Here is an 18,447-nt window from a genome sequence, read left to right on the forward strand (position 1 = left end):
CGTTAAATATCAACTCGCCATTGACTACAGCTACGAATGGTGGTGGGGAGGGTGCAATTACCCTGCTCATTCTTCTAGGCTGGGTCGACTAGGTTGCGATAATGCCGTAATGTGCTTGAGCAACCATACGGACATTTAAAATATTATTCCATGCTCTACAGTTTTTAAAGAGTGGTTATCTCGCTTTGAAAAATATTGCATTGATCAGCTACAAGTAGAAAGCAAAAATTGGATGATTTTCGGTTTTTAGATCAATTTCGGTAATCCGGTCAAATCCGGTCCGGATTGAAAATGACTCCGTATTGCAATCCCTAATGCTGACTTATTAATATAAAATTATAAATATTAACTGTGAAATAGGAGTATAAAATTATTGTTACGAAAACATTTGAAAAATGTCAGATGCATGAAACGGAACTTATGTCAATAGAGATCAATCTCTATTGACATAAGTTCCGTTTCGATTCAACAGAGTCAACTCTGTTGAATCGAAATCAAATCGATAAAGAAGGGCGGCCATCTTAAATCGCCGGCACCACTGAAATGTCAGTACGAAATCGATAATTTCGATTGCAATTCCTTTACGAAGTGATTCGATATTTTTAAATTATCGATTAATTTTTGTTAGGTAACTTCCCTACTATTGTCAATTATAATGTGTCACGCATATCATCATAAAACGCACAAACTATAGTATTACCACTAAAAACATTTTATTGGCTTCCCATTTACGCTGCCTATCTAAGAATATACTTATAGATATTGATGGATGATGATCTGCATTTTTGCACTTCTATAAGCAAATTATTATTAATTTTCGGCTCTAATAAGTGGCTAATTTGCTAGTTGTTTGAGATAACCGCCGGTTACTTGGGAGCTATTACGACAGAACTAAACCCTCGTAGCCGAGTCCGTCAGGGTCTGGACACTCCATTCGGTTCTTCAAATGCTGCAGCGTGTTGTGGAAATGCTTCGTGATCTGTTCTACTTCCTCCGATTGATCTAAGTTGCCAAGTTCTTCGCGAATCTTTTGGATTATCTGAGAAAAAAATGTTGATAGATGTATATTATTAAAATACAATTGTATAAGTTAAGAAAGTAGCCTGAGTGAAATCCTGCAGTATGGTGCGCACCGAGAGAGTACGGCGCGCACTGAGACAGTACGGCACGCACTCAGAGAGTACGGCACGCACTGAGAAAGTACGGTACGCACTGAAAGCGTAGGGTGCGCACAGAGAGTGTACGACGCGCATTGAAAAGTACGGCGTGTACTGAGAGCGTACGATGCGCACTGAAAGAGTACGATGCGCACTGAGAATGTACGATGCGCACTGAGAGCGTACGGTGCGCACTGAGAGAGTACGGCGCGCACTGAGAGAGTACGGCGCGCACTGAGACAGTACGGCACGCACTGAGAGAGTACGGCACGCACTGAGAGAGTAAGGCACGCACTGAGAAAGTACGGTACGCACTGAAAGCGTAGGGTGCGCACAGAGAGTGTACGACGCGCATTGAAAAGTACGGCGTGTACTGAGAGCGTACGATGCGCACTGAAAGAGTACGATGCGCACTGAAAGAGTACGATGCGCACTGAGAATGTACGATGCGCACTGAGAGCGTACGGTGCGCACTAAGAGAGTACGGCGCGCACTGAGAGAGTACGGCGCGCACTGAGACAGTACGGCACGCACTGAGAGAGTACGGCACGCACTGAGAAAGTACGGTACGCACTGAAAGCGTAGGGTGCGCACAGAGAGTGTACGACGCGCATTGAAAAGTACGGCGTGTACTGAGAGCGTACGATGCGCACTGAAAGAGTACGATGCGCACTGAGAATGTACGATGCGCACTGAGAGCGTACGGTGCACACTGAGAGAGTAAGGTACGCACTCAGTGCGTACGGCGCGCTCTGAAAGCGTTCGGGATGCACTGAGAGAGTACGGCACGCACTGAGAGCGTACGGGACACACAGATCGTACGATGCTCACTGAGAGAGTACGGCACGCACTGAGAGCGTACGGGACGCACTGAGAGCGTACAGGACGCACTGATAGCCTACGGGACGCATTGAGAGCGTACGGTGCGCACTGAGTGAGTAAGGTACGCACTGAGTGCGTACACGTCGCGCACTGAGACGTACGGTGCGCACTGAGAGCGTACGGCGCGCACTGAGAGCGTACCGCGCGCACTGAGAGTAGTACTCATCGAAAGCTTGTATATACAATTATTCATAATACATATACACTCTGTGTATGTACTTACGGCATCAATAAGCGGCGCGGTGAGAGCGGGATTACCGCGCTCTCGGAGCAGCGCGTGTCGGCCCAGCAGCTCGGCCAGTAGTTGTGCCTGCACGCCACCGTCCATGCACTGTTGAGCCACGCGCGCTGCCTTGCGCAGGCAGTCCAGTGCACGGTTTGCCTCGTTCAATGGCCACTGAAAGAAGATTGTATTGTATACTGTCTCTTCCGATGAATTAGAGATTGAAAAAAACCTGTTTACTAGACAGTCTAAACACTAAACGAACCTTCATATAATTTTCGATTGATTTCAGTCTACCTGCAGAAACGGGCGGAGCGTAGCAAACATTTTTCTACATTTCAAACTAAGCTAAGACTTAGGCCGGTATAAATAGTCAGTACTTAAGATGCGACCCGGTCTCAAGTCGTACTCTTACTCTTTCAGAGTAGTCGTACTCTTTCAGTGCGCAGTTCGGCTCTGTGATTGGTCCAAATTTTGACAGCCAACCAATCACAGAGCCTGAACCGTGTCTTGAGACCGAGATGCATCTTGAGTACTGACTATTTATAACGGCCTTAGTAAGACTTACTTAACTTAGAATTACTTAGCTAAATTTAAACTAAGCTTAGACTTATTAAGGTAAGATTTGCTTTGCTTAGTTTGAAATATTCAATTAAAACAACACATACCTGTTTGCCATCTTTAGGTCCCTTCCAGAAGAGATGCGCGCACAGCGCCACCGCGCGGCTCTGGTCTGGTTTCTTCAGGAGTTTGCTGGCGGCCAGCGCGCATTGCGTGCGCATCGGCTCCGCATTTTCAGCACCTATTTTATCATGAAATGTTTTTTTTAAATCAATATCATCATTTCTCTCATGTTTGATATTTGGTTTAGATTGATTCAACAGAATACCGTATTTTTTACGCATTGCCTTTGTTTAGTTAAATTCTGATAAGTCTATAGGCAGTAGCTCTTAGCCTGGCAGATTTTATTGGTTGCATGATCTGAGTGGTAAAAGACCCTCCTAATACCGTAGCTGTCACTTAATAAGCGGTAAAATCTCACCGAAGCAGTCGATCTGTTCGAATGTGGCGATGATGAGCGTGATGGCGGCGAGCTGCGCCTTGCTGTCGGAGATCTCGTCCTCGTACAGCGAGAACGCCTGCGACAGATACTCGTACGCGATAGTCTCGTGGTTCGCGAAACCGATCTCGCCGATAGCCAGCGCGCCTTGGAGGTATAGTCTGAAATATGTTTATGATCCTGTTAAGGAGTTTTTAATACGACATTTTGTACCCATACGTCATTTTCTTTAAGATAAGAGAACTTATGATGTCACGTTTAGTACAATTATTCCTCTCCCTTGCGCTGTGAGGCACTATGTGAATGACCCCAGGTTGGGGGTTTAAAATGTGGCCCCTAGCCGCGTTCGTCGGCGATGTATTATATATAACTAACCTGAGTGGTAGCTCCGCTAGTTCTGCTTTGACCAATAAACTGATCGTTTGATGACAGAATTGAAATATTTTTTGACATTTCTTCTCCCACATTTCATCCTGGGAAAAAAATAAATATTAAGAATACAAATCCATTCGTTACCACAACTTTAGGCAAGAATTTCGTGTGGAAAAAAAAAGAGAAAAATAAATGCGAGTAAAAATACGCATCTGCTAAACTTCCAGTAAATATTTGAAACAAAATGTAGTATCAGAGAAGTTGATTCCTGGGTAGATGGCGGAATTAGGTAATTTGGTCGCGTTAAGTTAAACGCATCCGACCGATCACAGCTATAGTTTGTGCGTTTTAAGATGATATGGGTGACAGTTTTCATATTCCTTGCTACGGGTTTTTTTTACAAGAAAACAAAAAAAAAACAAAATGTAATATATTCCATCTACAAAAACAAATGTTTCCTATTTTTGCAAATGAATAAAAATGAAAAGTTGCTAAATGCTAACTTATTAATATAAAATTATAAATATTAACTGTGAAATAGGAGTATAAAATTATTGTTACGAAAACATTTGAAAAATGTCAGATGCATGAAACGGAACATATGTCAATAGAGATTGACTGTTGAATCGAAATCAAATCGATAAAAAGGGCAACCATCTTAAATCGCTGGCACCACTGAAATGTCAGTACGCAATCGATAATTTCGATTGCAATTCCTTTACGAACTGATTCGATATTTTTAAATTATCGATTAATTTTTGTTATGTAACTTCCCTACTATTGTCAATTATAATGTGTCACGCATATCATCATAAAACACACTCACTATAACATTGAGTTGACAACTGCCTAGAAATCAATTTCCTCGATGGTACTTACCTGGTCTTTCAAATCCTTGTAGTGAAAAGCGAGGCGGTAGGCGTGGAATACGATAGGTGGGAAGGTGTGGCGTATGCGTCTGGCCCCGCCTCCTTGGAGCGCCTTGCGTGCGGCGCTCAGCATCAGGTACTGTTGGTCCGCGGACTCCGAGCGGAAATGGTGAATCAGTCTGGAAATTTGTAGTGTCAGTTATTGTATCATTGCTACAATAATGCAGTCGAAAGTAAAGGCCGCATACATATATTTTCGTACACTCATCGCTACTTGTCTCTTTCAATCGTACTCGAAAATATTTCTACCACGCCTCTATGGCGTATCTGTAAAAATTGTAGATGTGCCTGAGAGAAACACACTAACAATGGGTCATGAGTCACTACACGAATTTTATACATTACAAATCCTTTTGTTTAATTTAGTTTATGATTTTTTTTAAACTTTTATGTTGATGCTCTAAAACATGTTCATTTTACCTTGCCAACAATCCTTGCTCCTCCATAAAGTCTTCGTCGTCAGTTTCCATGGCGGGTTGGTCGGGTTGGTCTTTCACTAACACATCAAGCATCGTCAGCACTGCTTCCACCTGAACATAGAAAGAAAGAGTGATAAGATGGTATGAATCCACGATACATTTTAACTTACACTGTCAATTCGTCCAGATGAGATGTGACAGGGTTAAGGAACTTACAAACTTTAGAGAGTTTTATGAGCACTTATTTTAACTGTTAGACTTTCTAAAACAAAGACCTTAAAAATTAAATAATTTAAGGCCCTATACTATGCAAATTCATGTTTTTATTTTCGATAAATCTTTGACCAGAAGTAATTATAAGCATTCAAACATTTTTTGTAGGTTTGTTACGTTTCTTATTAAGGTAGTCATTGTCTTAAAATTTTGATTTATATGCATTTTACCACTGAAAAAGTGTGTTAAAAAATAATACTTTCAAAATTTTATTTCTTCTAGCATTCAGCGAAAACAAATACAGGAAAAAATATTTTTATGCCAAAATGTTTAAATTATGATTTCGAAGGCAGACATTGTCTTCGTTTTTGATAAATAATAACAATAAATGATAAATCGTTGAGATCACAAATTCGGACAAATTGTTGATATTCAAAAGCAAATATTGCTTTGAATTTTTTGCCACAAGAAATCCACAGGCGTTTTGATAGATAATGGTTGAATGAAAATCATCCAAATCTGTCAATCAGTGACTGATTGTCTATTAAAGAAAACTTAAAGTATGTTCACAAATATATCCCAGTATACTGGCCAGAGCTCCTTAGGTATAGAAATTGTATGGAATTGCCGTGGTCCCCTACCATTGATTCGTTTCGGAATATTTGCCAGTGCTTTTTCGTATATATATCTCTGTTTTGATATAATTACAATACGTCACACTTGTCTAACTAGTGGAATACCAGTACAATACAACGCCGTAATTTGACGTCATGAGCACTAGTCAGTATACTGGGTTTTTTTTCGGAACCTAGTCAACATTTTTGGTATACAAATATTACAATATTGTTTTGTTTCCTAATTATTTCGTGAGAGACTACCTAATAAGATGCTATTTGATAATTTACATTCACCAAACGATCATTTTTACGTTTTTGGTAGGTTTGAAAGTCATAAAAATATGTAAATATTCATTATTACAGCTAAGTCAGAAAACAATGTACAGAGTATCGCTACACAGAGACACATACGTCATAATCACGTATGTGTCGAAACATTATAAAATGATAAGATTATGTTATTTTATTGAACATGTCCAATCCATAGCAATGAAAAGAATCATTGCATCTTAGCACTGGGGTAGTAAAATCTGCACAAGAAATCGTAAAAATAATATTAACATGCGGATTGATATAGATTTATAGATACACCATGATTTTTGGTGCATCACGAGAGGAAATCACTAAGGATTCTTTACAGAAAAAATAATAATGATCGAAATGAAAATATGTCCTAAAACCTTAATATTTGATTTTATTAACAAAATATTTTTTATGAATTAAAATCGTGACGGCATTTAAAAGTAAAGTGTAAAGAGATTGCATTTTATGCAATTATTAATTCTCTTATTATAACTTAATTCTCACATACTCACGACGATTTGATGCAATGTAGGTTACATAGTACATACGTAGGTTGTTGATAAGTTGGCATATTATTATTAGTCTTGTTCACTCCCATAGTCCCATACAGTCAACATAAAAGCCACTTTTATGCTTTTAATTAAATTAAGGAACAAACAAAATTGGCCAAGTGCGAGACGGACCCGCGCGCGATTTATCATTATAGAGCAAAAAAGACCAAATAATTTGTTTTTTGTCTGAGATCCTACTTTGATCATTTATGTGATCGTCATGGGTCTACATCTTATATTTTATTAAAGCTATTTCAATAAACCCAAGCACAAAAAATATTTGAACCCTTCTCATTGATGTCGTAAAATAAGCTCTATATTTTCCAGCAGTGAGCGAGCTGACGATGTTGAATTGTAGCTTAGAACTTTTGAATCTACTTTACAGAATTTTAAGACTATATTTTATACAACAACTACTCACATCTTCCGGCGTAGATATAGTAGTATCACTCTCCAGCACATCGTTAACCAGATGCACAGCTATCATGAGTCTGCCGGGCTCGTTCAGCCTGGTGATGAGCGGCGCGTAGTTCTGCAGCTTGATGAGCGTGAGTATGTTCTTGTAGTGATCAGCCGGCAGCTTGAGGATCTTCATCAGCTCCTTGAAGACAGGCGTGTTGTGTTCCAAGCTGGGTTTGCCACTGAAATTCATATTTAGATTAGTTAACTAGAATTTTTCTTGCTATAATTTTTTACATTTGGGCTCTAGTAAGTTAATCGTGTATTAAAATACCATGCTTTTCTTATGAAATAATATAACATTAACCTAAACTCAAACTTAGTGCGAATCACATGATATCATCTTTTTCGTTACAATGTGATGAGGTGAATAGCTAGAAATGACTTGGTGCCATAATAACCATTTACAGTCCAAGCGATAATTTTCAGAAGATATGTCTTTTAAAACCGAATGTTAAATTGTTTTTTTTTTTTTAATTAAGACAATGATATTATACACAAACAGTACTACATTTATCCCAATACCAGAAGGCAGAAGCCATCATTACCTGCTCTGTATAATATCGGCACAGATCCTGTCGGTATGCGCGAGCACGCGGTCCACGTAGCTCAGCTTGTCAGGGTGGCAGCGCTGCGCCAGCTTCAGTAGTGCCAACTGTAGCGCCAGCATGTCTTCCGACGGCATATCGGTGCGACTCTACAATATTTACAAATCAGTTTACACATTTATAAGCAGAAGTTTATGGTGCCAAATTGCGTACGCAGTATAAAGTAACTTTCTCTCCCTCATTCTCTAAATAAACTTCATAATAAGTTGTTTCACAATTATTTCCCCCTTCCTTAAATAGATATTGGATATTACGCTAAACAGTTTTATCTCAGTTAATCAAGCGCATTTAATTCCAATTTCCAACAAAACGACATAACACCGTGTTTTAGCAGTTTTGTGTGGAGCCCTTGATGGGCGTGTCCAACTCGCACTTGGCCAGTTCGTACACACCTGAGTGATGGCGGCGACCTGGTCGGAGAACACCTCGAACAGCTGCACCTCCTGCTCCTTGCCGTCCTCCATCACCACGTTCAGGTTTATGTTACCGTCGTTTCTCTGCAAAAAAATTAGAAGATATGTTTATGGCAAGCTTTTGGTCTTTTCACTTAAATCTATTTGAACACGAGTAAATACGACAAGAAGCATTAAGGCGGGGATTAATCTCAATCCAAAACGATAACCTTGCACACAACCAAAGACCAAGCGTATGCGCATCGCAATAAGATTCATTTAAGCTTAACATAAAACTGTAGTTACTCGGGCGGATCTTCTCTATTTTTCATGTTTTTTTAAAATATCTTTGGAAATAAACATTAAGAAACAAAATTGTTCGGTTAAGGAGATTTTAATATAGATTTACTAACAATTTATTCAAATAAAATGTATAATTATTAATTATCCTAGTTGATACTTATATTTCGATGAAATAGATTTTTATCGGAGGTGAGTTTGTAAATTAATTACAGCCAAAGTATTACGTTTTATTAAAATGTTTATGGTTTAAGGTATTTTAAATATTGTGTTTTATATCTCATATTTTTTAACACTTTGTTATTATATTGGAACTAGGTAAACCGGGAGTCACGGAATAACAAATTGGCGTTTATCCTCGCCTTAAGTGCTTCCCTCACCGGGAGCATTTGCGTGTAATGTAACATTAAAGATTCGACTTTGAGCATTACATTACAATACTACCTCCCTGCCCCACGAGCATTCTCGTGTAATGTCAAATTATAGGTTACAAGTTATATTAAAATATTATGTATATAAGGTGCGCATTGTAATGATCGGTTCTTCTCCTTGATTGAATGCTTCCGATGAGAAATAGAAACATCGTTGAGAGAATGACTCTGATAGCTTAAAAATTCACCAAGATATGACAATTCAAATATCTCATAAAAAAGACCTGCTCAAAACGCTCCATACAAAGTGCTACGAAAGTATGACGTCAGTCTTTCGTAGTTTGTACGCATCGGGAGACAACTTTGTTCGACAGGTATATTAAATATTGCGTTTATGAAAGTGGTTTCATAACAAAAGTTGCTTTTAATTGCATAAGTTATCGAATTGTATACAAATATTAAGAAATTTAATTGAAAAAAATTCGACTTGAATATCCAACTTTGAAGGCGCATAACAAAAAAAATACAAATGCTATCATGCTGAAATTTTGGGAACACTTATTTTTTACCGTGATTTCTTTATTTTATTAACAAAATTCGCTAATCTTTGACCTTGTCATCATCCCTATTGAATTTCATGGCTAGACATACAATTGAATTTCCTACCTGACTGTAAGCGGCCAATCGCTCGATGAGCGATATAATGATGTTCTTAATGTTGACTCCGGGCTGCAGCTCCGCGCACGACTTGAGGAACGGCTGCAGATTCGCCAGATGGAATTCGTCGGGGAACACCTACAAAACATATCCCCTTATTAATTAAAATTATAATCTATGCTTGCACTAATTCAATAACGTCAAGCACCAAAACTTTTAAACTTCTAAGGGTCAATTTATACCAGCGCAGAATCGAAGCGCATCGAAGCGAATTATTAAAACTGAACATAACAAATTCAACCTTAACTCCAAAGCGTTAACGCACTTTATTACTTCTGAGAATTTAAAAAGGCGCGCGCATTCGCACGAATTCGCGTGAATGCGCCCGACCAAAGCTGATTAGCCTCGCAGAAGTAATGTATGCGTAACGCTCGGCGGGGCGGGAGCGGCGGCGGCGCGGCGAGCGTCGCTAAAATTATAAATCTATACATTGGAACGCGCCGCCGCCCCTGCCGCCCGCTGCCCGCTGGTTCGTGACGGAAATCTAACTGCTTTGGGCGACCGATCCAATTTTGCTCCGAAAGTGGTCATCCAGTACCTGTATGATACACTCCATGAGGTACTCCTGCGCGATGGCGTCCCGGCAGCTGACCACCTGCTCCAGGATGCCGGGCAGCACCAGCCGGCCGTAGTCCGCCACGCCCACCGCCTCCAGCTGCGACAGCCGCACCAGGTTCGTGCCCACCAGTATCCGCAGCTCGGAGCGCTCCCGCTCGCGCCGCTCCTTGTCCCTATGCAGTCACAATCCATACTAATATTATAATTAACCCAAAAGTGTGTATGTCTGTCTGTCTATCTGTCTGTTACCTCTTCACGCCCTAACCGCTGAACCGATTTTGCTGAAATTTGGTATAAAGATACTTTGAGTCCCGGGAAAGGACGTAGGATAGTTTTTATACCGGAAAAATGTACGGTTTCCGCGCGATAAACGAATTTTGGCGCAACGGAGTTGCGGGCGTCATCTAGTGAAATATAAGTTTAATTTTGGTAAGGATGAAATGATGTTTCATTAGTAATATCTGGCCTAGAAAAATACAAGCAGTCAAACATTGAACCTCCTCCTTTTTGGAATTCGTAGAAAAATAAAAACACAGTATAATATTATTATTAGCGCATATGTAACACATTACACCTGCTTACACATATTGTGATAGGAACGCGTACAACTATTACTTTACTAAATTGAGTACTGATGAGTTTAAACGATTATGATTAGTCTTTGCAACTCTGACGTTTTACCCAACGCCTACAAAGTGACGATCTAGCCTAATCTTATTATCTCATGATGGAAAACCCATTCGTTCTTGAGCTGCCCGCCCCGCTCCGGCATATTAAAAAAAACAACTTATGGACTCTACCTTTTTTTTGAGACTCAACATAGTCACAAAGAGGTGAATATATAAATATATTTACTTTGGCAAGATAATGAGACAAAAATAGTATCAATAAATAATTTTTTACTACCTTACATACATACTTTGGTAATCAATCATCAAAATTTGGCCGGAAGGTTTAATTGCACCCTGTATAAGACCAAAAAGTAAGAACGAGTTACGGCTTATGAATTACCTTGAGTGACCTTGGTGCTGCATTCTCACCCACAACTTGTTCATCTCAGCAAAATTCATCAGCACAAAGTCAATGGCATCCCTCACCTAAAAAAGACGTAGTATATTATCATCTATACTAATATTATAAAGCAGAAGAGTTTGTTTGTCTGTTTTAACTCGCTAATCTCAGGAACTACTGGTCCGATTTGAAAAATTATTTCAGTGTTAAGCAGCCTCTACACGTTGGCCTTGTTTGCCGAACAGAAGGGGACGGCGCTATACCAGAAAGAAAGACGCAAATAATTCAATCTCTTTTTTTAGTATAGCGCCGTCCTCTTCTGTTCGGCAAACACGGCCAACGTGTAGAGGCTGCTTTAGATATCCCATTTATCGAGAAAGGATATAGACTATATTTTATTACGCTAAGCCCGGGCGCGCACTAGCGGCCAGGCCGCGGCGGCCATCGAAAGTTTGGTGTGGCCGCTTGACAGCGTGCGGCCAGATGCGCGTGGTCTATGGCGGTTTCATAATAGGAGCGAAGAAATAGAGGAAAATGTGAAAAAAAAATTAGGTGTTATTTTTTTCTATTGACATTCAAAATCGTTGCAGAACTGTCACTCGCGGCGGTGAGTTTGAGCGGGTTGACGTAGTATCTCTTAATAGTCTGTGGGGTTGACGCGGGAGGAGGCGCACGCGCGGGTGACTTGTAGTGTCTTTATAGTGTTTTTTAGGATAACTTTCGGTAGCTATTTCTCAACATTTTAGTGATTATAAAAGAAAAAATACGTGTATTTTCATTTTTAACAAGGATTAATAATATATCAAAATTTGGCAGGAAAGTTTAATTGCACCCTGTATGAACTAAATTGGATCTCTAAGGTAAAGTAAAACTGTACAAAAACACTATAACATCTTCATACAAATCGCCGCGCTGCGCAGCAACCCTTTTGAATATGAGCGTATGTGCCGGTTCTCTGTCAACACACATGTGTGCCACATTGGCGAAAGCATTCAAATTTGTATGAAGACATATCTAATAAGTATATAAAATTCTCGTGTCACAGTGTTTGTATGCGAACTCCTCAAAAACTGCATAACCGATTTTAAAGAAATTTTTTTATGTACATACATTTTGTAAGGCCTGAGAATAGGTTTTTATTTGTTTTTTTATGTTGATACTAGAAATAATTTATATTATGGCAAAACAATGTTTGCCGGGTCAGTTAATTAAATCTGTATTTAATATATCTCTGAACATAACTCTTAAGTCAAAGGAAAACCTTACTGTGCCTTCATTTTCATTTGGAGCCTCCATGGTGTCAGGCAGAACATTCCGGGTGCATTGGAGAAGGTAGTTGCGCAGGAACAGACCACGCAGTGGGTGCTGGACACCACGACACATCTCTACCAAATCCTGGCAAAGTAAATATGAAATATAACTTTATTGCTGCAGAACCTACATACTTTGTTTCATAAAAGCTGATTAAAGTTTATACACTATTTTTATCCAGATGTAATAAATACTTAGCATAGTAATACCATTACTTAGGCTGTAAAGTAATATCACCACATAGTGGTGTGATAATACTAATGAACCTAACAAAATTAAATATAATATTTATTTTATAAAGAAATAAGTAATTAATATTTACCTTAAGCAAATCTCTTCGTAAACTAGAGTTAGTCTTGATGTAGACCAGGCCGACTGTGATCAACAGGTACAGGCGAGGCACGATGTTGCCAGCGTACTGCACCAGCTCGTACAGGTCAGCGACCTTCCGACCCTTCTGGAATTCCTCCAGAAGGTACAGCTCTAGGTGACGTAGCTCATCAGTTATTGCCATGTCTTAATTAGAGTCAAAGATGTTTTTTTTTATTATTTTTAGTTTAAAATATAACCTTGGCTCAGACTTACTAATAAAACCTTTCCATATCTGATGCACTGGAAAAAATGTTTAACATGCAAATACAAAGCATACATTATTTTTTATATAATTTATTTTATTAGTAAAAAGGCAATACTTACAATAAAATGTTAATCTTAATTATTTTTATAGTTATAAAGGATACAAAGCTCGTAGTAACATTTTGGGGACAGCAGTGATGTTCTCAACTCCCCCAGCATGGTTGAGGCATGCTTCAGGGCGTCCATTAGCTTGGATTTATCAAGACATCTTTTCATTTGAAATGCCTGAAATACAAATAAGTATTATAAAACTATCAAATATCTAGCAAATGTAGAGAAAAATTCAAAATGAAATCAAAAGTGTCCTCATATCGCACCCCCGGTGGCCCCGGACACTGGCACTTTTGCAAAAAATGCAAAAATTAGTTAAATGTCTAAAAATGATCCTAAAGCACCCTTTTAAATGGTGCGTTGACGTTACTTTTGTAGTACGCATAGTTTTCGTATGAGGACGTGAGTGTCATTGCCGTTTTGGCGCGAATCACGCGCCGCTGGGAGCAACATCGTTTTATTGCGCACACACACACATCGCGACTTGTTTACTTTAGTTACTTCCACAGCATTATGTCCTATGGAATCCTTCTATGAGGAAATGCAGCGGACATTAATGTAATATTCGTGCTGCAGAAGCGAGCGATACGTTCTATTTATAAGATGTCATCGTGTGAATCCTTAAGAGAAAAGTTTAAGGAAATAAATATTCTGACCGTCGCATCTCAATACGTCTTGGATAATGTATTGTATGTAAGAAAGAACTTAAATAATTTCAAAAAGAATAGCGACAATCATTTTTTTAACACTAGGAATAAGAACAAATTAGAAATACCAGTAATCAGACTTAGCAAAGTCAGCAAATCTTTTAAAGGCCAATGTATACGCCTGTACAATAGAATCCCAGTAAACTTTCAAAATCTCTCTATCAATAAATTTAAAAAAGTTGTAAAAGAACGTTCGTGTACTAAAGCTTATTATAAAAATCAATGATTTCATCGACGACAACACACCTTGGGAATAGGGATGTTCTTACAGGCTACTTGAATACTCTTTATAATTCCTGTTGTTAATAGATTTAAGTCATAATATTATTACAGTTCGACAAGGCTTTAAATGAACGTGGCGAGAGGGGGAACTAGCGCTGTTTTCATACAAAAACGTCATTTTTGACAGTTCTTCTTTACCAGCAGCGCCCATTGACATATTCATTTAAAGCCTTGGTGCACATGTTCAAATTGTAATTTTCCATCTTTTTAGTAAAAGATGGCCCCGTGCGAGTTTCTTACGCCGGTTCTTCTCGCCGGGTTAGTTCCCGAACCGGTGGTAGGCACCTTAGTATCGACGTTCAGAAATATTTTTGTAAAAAAATTACTCTGAATAAAAAATATTTTGATTTTGATTTTTGATTGGTCAGTTGCGCGCGGTCCTCCTGCCAGTGCATTTTGATTCTGGAGCAATAGTGACCTAAAGTACAGTTGTGACATTATTTCCCCAATATTTAAACATCTTTCAATGTTTAGTTTTGTACTACAACGACCTTTGTTGATAAATGACTTTGTTTCTCCAATCCTTACGCTTTTTTAAAATAAATGTGCCACATAATACACAAAAATTAATAAATTTTAATAGATAATTAGCATTGAGTATTTTTTACCTAAAATACATTTTTTGAGTCTTTCTTAGGTATGAGGCCCTATGTTCTTTGTAATTTCAAGAAATCTTTTTTTCTGGTATCCATCTTACTAGAAAATGTCTGAAATGTATTTAACATTGCATATTCTAGTCACCGTAGATAGATTTTATGTCAGAAAATCCTGGAGACCAGGCCAAGATCAGAATAATCTGGTCAGATCAACTCAATATTAAGTCGAAAAAGGCTCCAGGAGAGCAAGCAGTCTCTAGAAACCGACCAAACCGTGTAAAGGAGTTTCCATCAAGTTGGTCCTTATGATGTCAAAACATTTTGTAATCCAGCATTGAAATGTGGAAAATGTGGAAGATTGTTTTTTAATGAGTTTGGGAGATTTATAATGGTAAAACCTAATGGGACGAATAATGGCTCTCCAGAGGAGGAGATTAAAGGTGGTATACTCACCGTGGAATGGGGATTGTCCATTTTTTTTTAATTTTGTTCATTACAAAAACATTTCGAGGAATAAGGTCAGTGTACGTTTTTCTGTATATAAACGAAAAAATACCCATTAGTTACTTATATTTTAGAACAAATATGATTAACCTTTGTTTGACCTTCAATGGCGTTAAATTAGCAATTTTGACAAACCAGCCATTATAAATAAGATTGAAAGGAAAAAAACATACTGCAGAGGTCAATTATTGGCCGCCGATGATGACGTCAGAGCGAAACTTTAAAAATTTATTGAGAAAAAACTAGCCAATGAATTTCAAAATTATTTAATTTAGATTCTTAAAATACCCTATTTTAACTAAAAAATATATAAAAAGTGCATGTGATTTTTTTTGGACAATGCCCATTATCCGAAGAAGTGATTACAGTAAATCGGGATGAAATTCGAGCCGGGATTTTTATCAGCACCAGCATCAGAGACAATTTCTTAGTGATGCCATGATCAATCTCACAAAATCATGAAAAAGCAACCTTCCGCATTTTCCACATTTGTATGCTGGATTACAAAATGTTTTGACATCATAAGGACCAACTTGATGGAAACTCCTCTACACGGTTTGGTTGGTTTCTAGAGACTGGTTGCTCTCCTGGAGCCTTTTTACGTGTTGCATCGACTTAATGTTCGGTTGATTTGACCAGATTATCCTGGTTTTGGCCTGGTCTCCAGGGTTTTTTGACATCAAATCTATCTATGGTGACTAGGATATGCAATGTTAAATATTTTCAGAGATTTTCTAGTAAGAAAAAAAGATTACTTGAAATTACAAAGAACATTGGGCCTCATACCGAAGAAAGACTCAAAAAATGTATTTTAGGTAAAAATACTCAATACTAAGTATTGATTTAATTATTTATTATTATTTTTAACTATTATCAATAAGTATAAAAGATTTTGTCTCATTCGAATGAAATTTTCAGTTTTATAACGAAATAAAGATTTGTAGGCATATAACTTTTCTGTGGCCATAGATTTTTCATAGAAAGAAAAAAAAATCCGGAAAGTTTTTTTTATGTTTTATTAAACACCATAAAATAAGCTATCATTATTTTATTGAATATCTTTAAAAATCCTGATAACTTTCATAAAATACAAATATCCCTAGCCTTAGTTGATGTGTGTTTTTGAAATTCGACAACTTTAGAAGCTCATAGCATGGCAATTATTGGAGATAGATACATTGTGTAAATGACATAGTTGTAGTAAATTTTATTAGCTTTTATTATGTAAAAGACACTTTTTCTTTACGACGTACCGTTTTAAAGATATGAGCCAAAAACTCAAAAACTTGAACTTTAACCCCCTCCCCCGACCCCGGCTCACCCCCTAGGGGCGGGGACTTTTAGTATGTTTACCATCTAGGCATCCTAAATACATTTCTGAAGAAATTGCTTAGGTTGCAGCTCACGCACTCTATACTTGCTTTATTAAGTGGAAATTAGTACTAAACTTTATAGAAATGTTACGAAGTACAAAGTTTTTATGTTTATTTTGAAGAAGTCAAAACTGACTTATTTAATTTTTATTATTTTTATATTTTATTTTATTTTTATACTTATTTTATATACGTGGGAGAGCCATGCTTCGGCACGAATGGGCCGGCTCGTACGGAGAAAAACCACGTTCTCACAGAAAACCGGCGTGAAACAACGCTTGCGCTGTGTTTCGCCGAGTGACTGAGTTTACCGGAGGCCCAATCCCCTACCCTATTCCCTTTCCTGCCCTCCCCTATTCCGTTCCCTTCCCATCCCTACCCTCCCCTATTACTCTATTCCCTCTTAAAAGGCCGGCAACGCACCTGCAGCTCTTCTGATGCTGCGAGTGTCCATGGGTGACGGAAGTTGCTTTCCATCAGGTGACCCGTTTGCTCGTTTGCCCCCTTATTTCATTTAAAAAAAAACTTAGTAAACAATTTGTTCTTGTTTTTTTTTTAACTCATTGTGTCACAACTTCAGTTATAATTTTTCTTAGGGCCACAACGTCACTTCTAAGGGGGTTGGAAGGCTTAAATAATGGTATAGTATATATTTTACAATATAAAGTGATTAATATTTATCAAAAAATAAAGTTAAAAGTTGACGTTGTAGTATAAGCTGTTCATCTCATCTATATATTCTTAGGTCATTGTTTTATGAGTTGTCAAAGTTTTAAATGCTTCTCCTGAAAAACTACATTTTTGCATAAGTGCCAGTGTCGCACCGGGGGTGCAATATTTAGATTTTTTTAAGCAATAAAAATAATTAAAATGATTATACAAAATATATCAGTTTGTTACAAATGAAACAATATTTACCTCTTTATTGTTTTGTTTTTGTACATGTTATTGTTATTTTACAATGTTATCTATGTAAAATGAACTACTACTTGTTACAATCTATTTTAGTTTTAAGATTATACATAATGGGCCTCTATTGAACTTTAGATTATATGTGATTGATGTATCATAATAAAGATATTAATTGCAAGTTACCTGAACTTTAACCACATTTAGGGCCTCATCTAGGAGCTTCTCCTGCTCCTCAATAGGAGACGTCTGGTTCGTCATTTGTGCCTACAACAGTAAACCTCTTAATCATAAGTGAAGAGCTTAGGTTTAGGTAATAATTAGCAATCGCGGACGATGTAAACTAACGTTTGACCAAATATACAAAAACGGATGTTGAAAGGTCTCCATGTTACTTCTTCCTGGTGTCTTAGATTATACTTACCGGTATGTTTGCACTTCACTGATATCACAAAAGACGCTGATAAAACTATTTGTAGATTATTAGGAAATTTTCGTTGATTCAAAGCTATTCAAAGTGGGTGTTGCAGAAATCAGAAATGTTGATTATCAAATATTATGTCAATGTCAATTGTCAAATTAAGTTGGCATTTCGGGTGTTTCAGTGTGTATATCAGCATACTGGCCGGTGTAGCCGGACCATATGCATAGTTTTGATTGGCTACCGCGGTGGTCGGTGGTTAGTACGAGTTTTATTCGATCATACGCATCGAGCACGTTTACGCGAATTTATATGGGATCAAAGCAGTATCCACGTTAGCCAGTAGATGGCGCTGCTTTTATTCCATATAAATTCGCGTTAACGTGCTCGATGCGTATGATCGAATAAAACTCGCACTAATAAAGCTAATTTAAATATTATACTTTTAGAGTTAGCATCGGTATCCGATCGCCTCTGCTGAGTGCTGACGATTTCGACGTGTTGTTGTCAAATGT

The 18,447-nt window shown here is 38.0% G+C and overlaps 1 protein-coding gene across 1 annotated transcript; it reads right to left on the bottom strand.

The window, feature by feature from the left end:
* Nucleotides 1–694: 694 nt before the first annotated feature.
* LOC121726002 (vacuolar protein sorting-associated protein 35) lies at nt 695–18,048 on the bottom strand. Its single transcript, XM_042113576.1, has 18 exons — nt 17,936–18,048; nt 17,698–17,778; nt 13,194–13,314; nt 12,776–12,969; nt 12,409–12,537; nt 11,143–11,228; nt 10,112–10,304; nt 9,523–9,651; nt 8,186–8,290; nt 7,734–7,882; nt 7,148–7,367; nt 5,044–5,153; nt 4,574–4,742; nt 3,698–3,795; nt 3,305–3,483; nt 2,931–3,064; nt 2,263–2,436; nt 695–1,039 (listed from the first exon to the last, which is right to left on the bottom strand). The coding sequence occupies exons 2-18, from the start codon at nt 17,770–17,772 to the stop codon at nt 881–883; spliced, it is 2,424 nt and encodes an 807-aa protein (XP_041969510.1). The 5' UTR covers nt 17,773–17,778; nt 17,936–18,048; the 3' UTR covers nt 695–880.
* Between the last annotated feature and the right edge of the window lie 399 nt (nt 18,049–18,447).

The sequence above is a fragment of the Aricia agestis genome, chromosome 1 (genome assembly GCF_905147365.1).
Source record: "Aricia agestis chromosome 1, ilAriAges1.1, whole genome shotgun sequence".
Classification (NCBI taxonomy): domain Eukaryota; kingdom Metazoa; phylum Arthropoda; class Insecta; order Lepidoptera; family Lycaenidae; genus Aricia; species Aricia agestis.

Bases quoted from the DNA above. Each gene is read 5' to 3' on its own strand.
- LOC121726002 (XM_042113576.1), bottom strand. From the start codon at position 17,772: ATGACGAACCAGACGTCTCCTATTGAGGAGCAGGAGAAGCTCCTAGAT. The intron at 9,652-10,111 runs GTACTGGATGAC...TATGTTTTGTAG, and splicing joins TCATGGAGTGTATCATACAG to GTGTTCCCCGACGAATTCCA. The intron at 7,368-7,733 runs GTAATGATGGCT...TATGAATTTCAG, and splicing joins GCCGATATTATACAGAGCAG to TGGCAAACCCAGCTTGGAAC.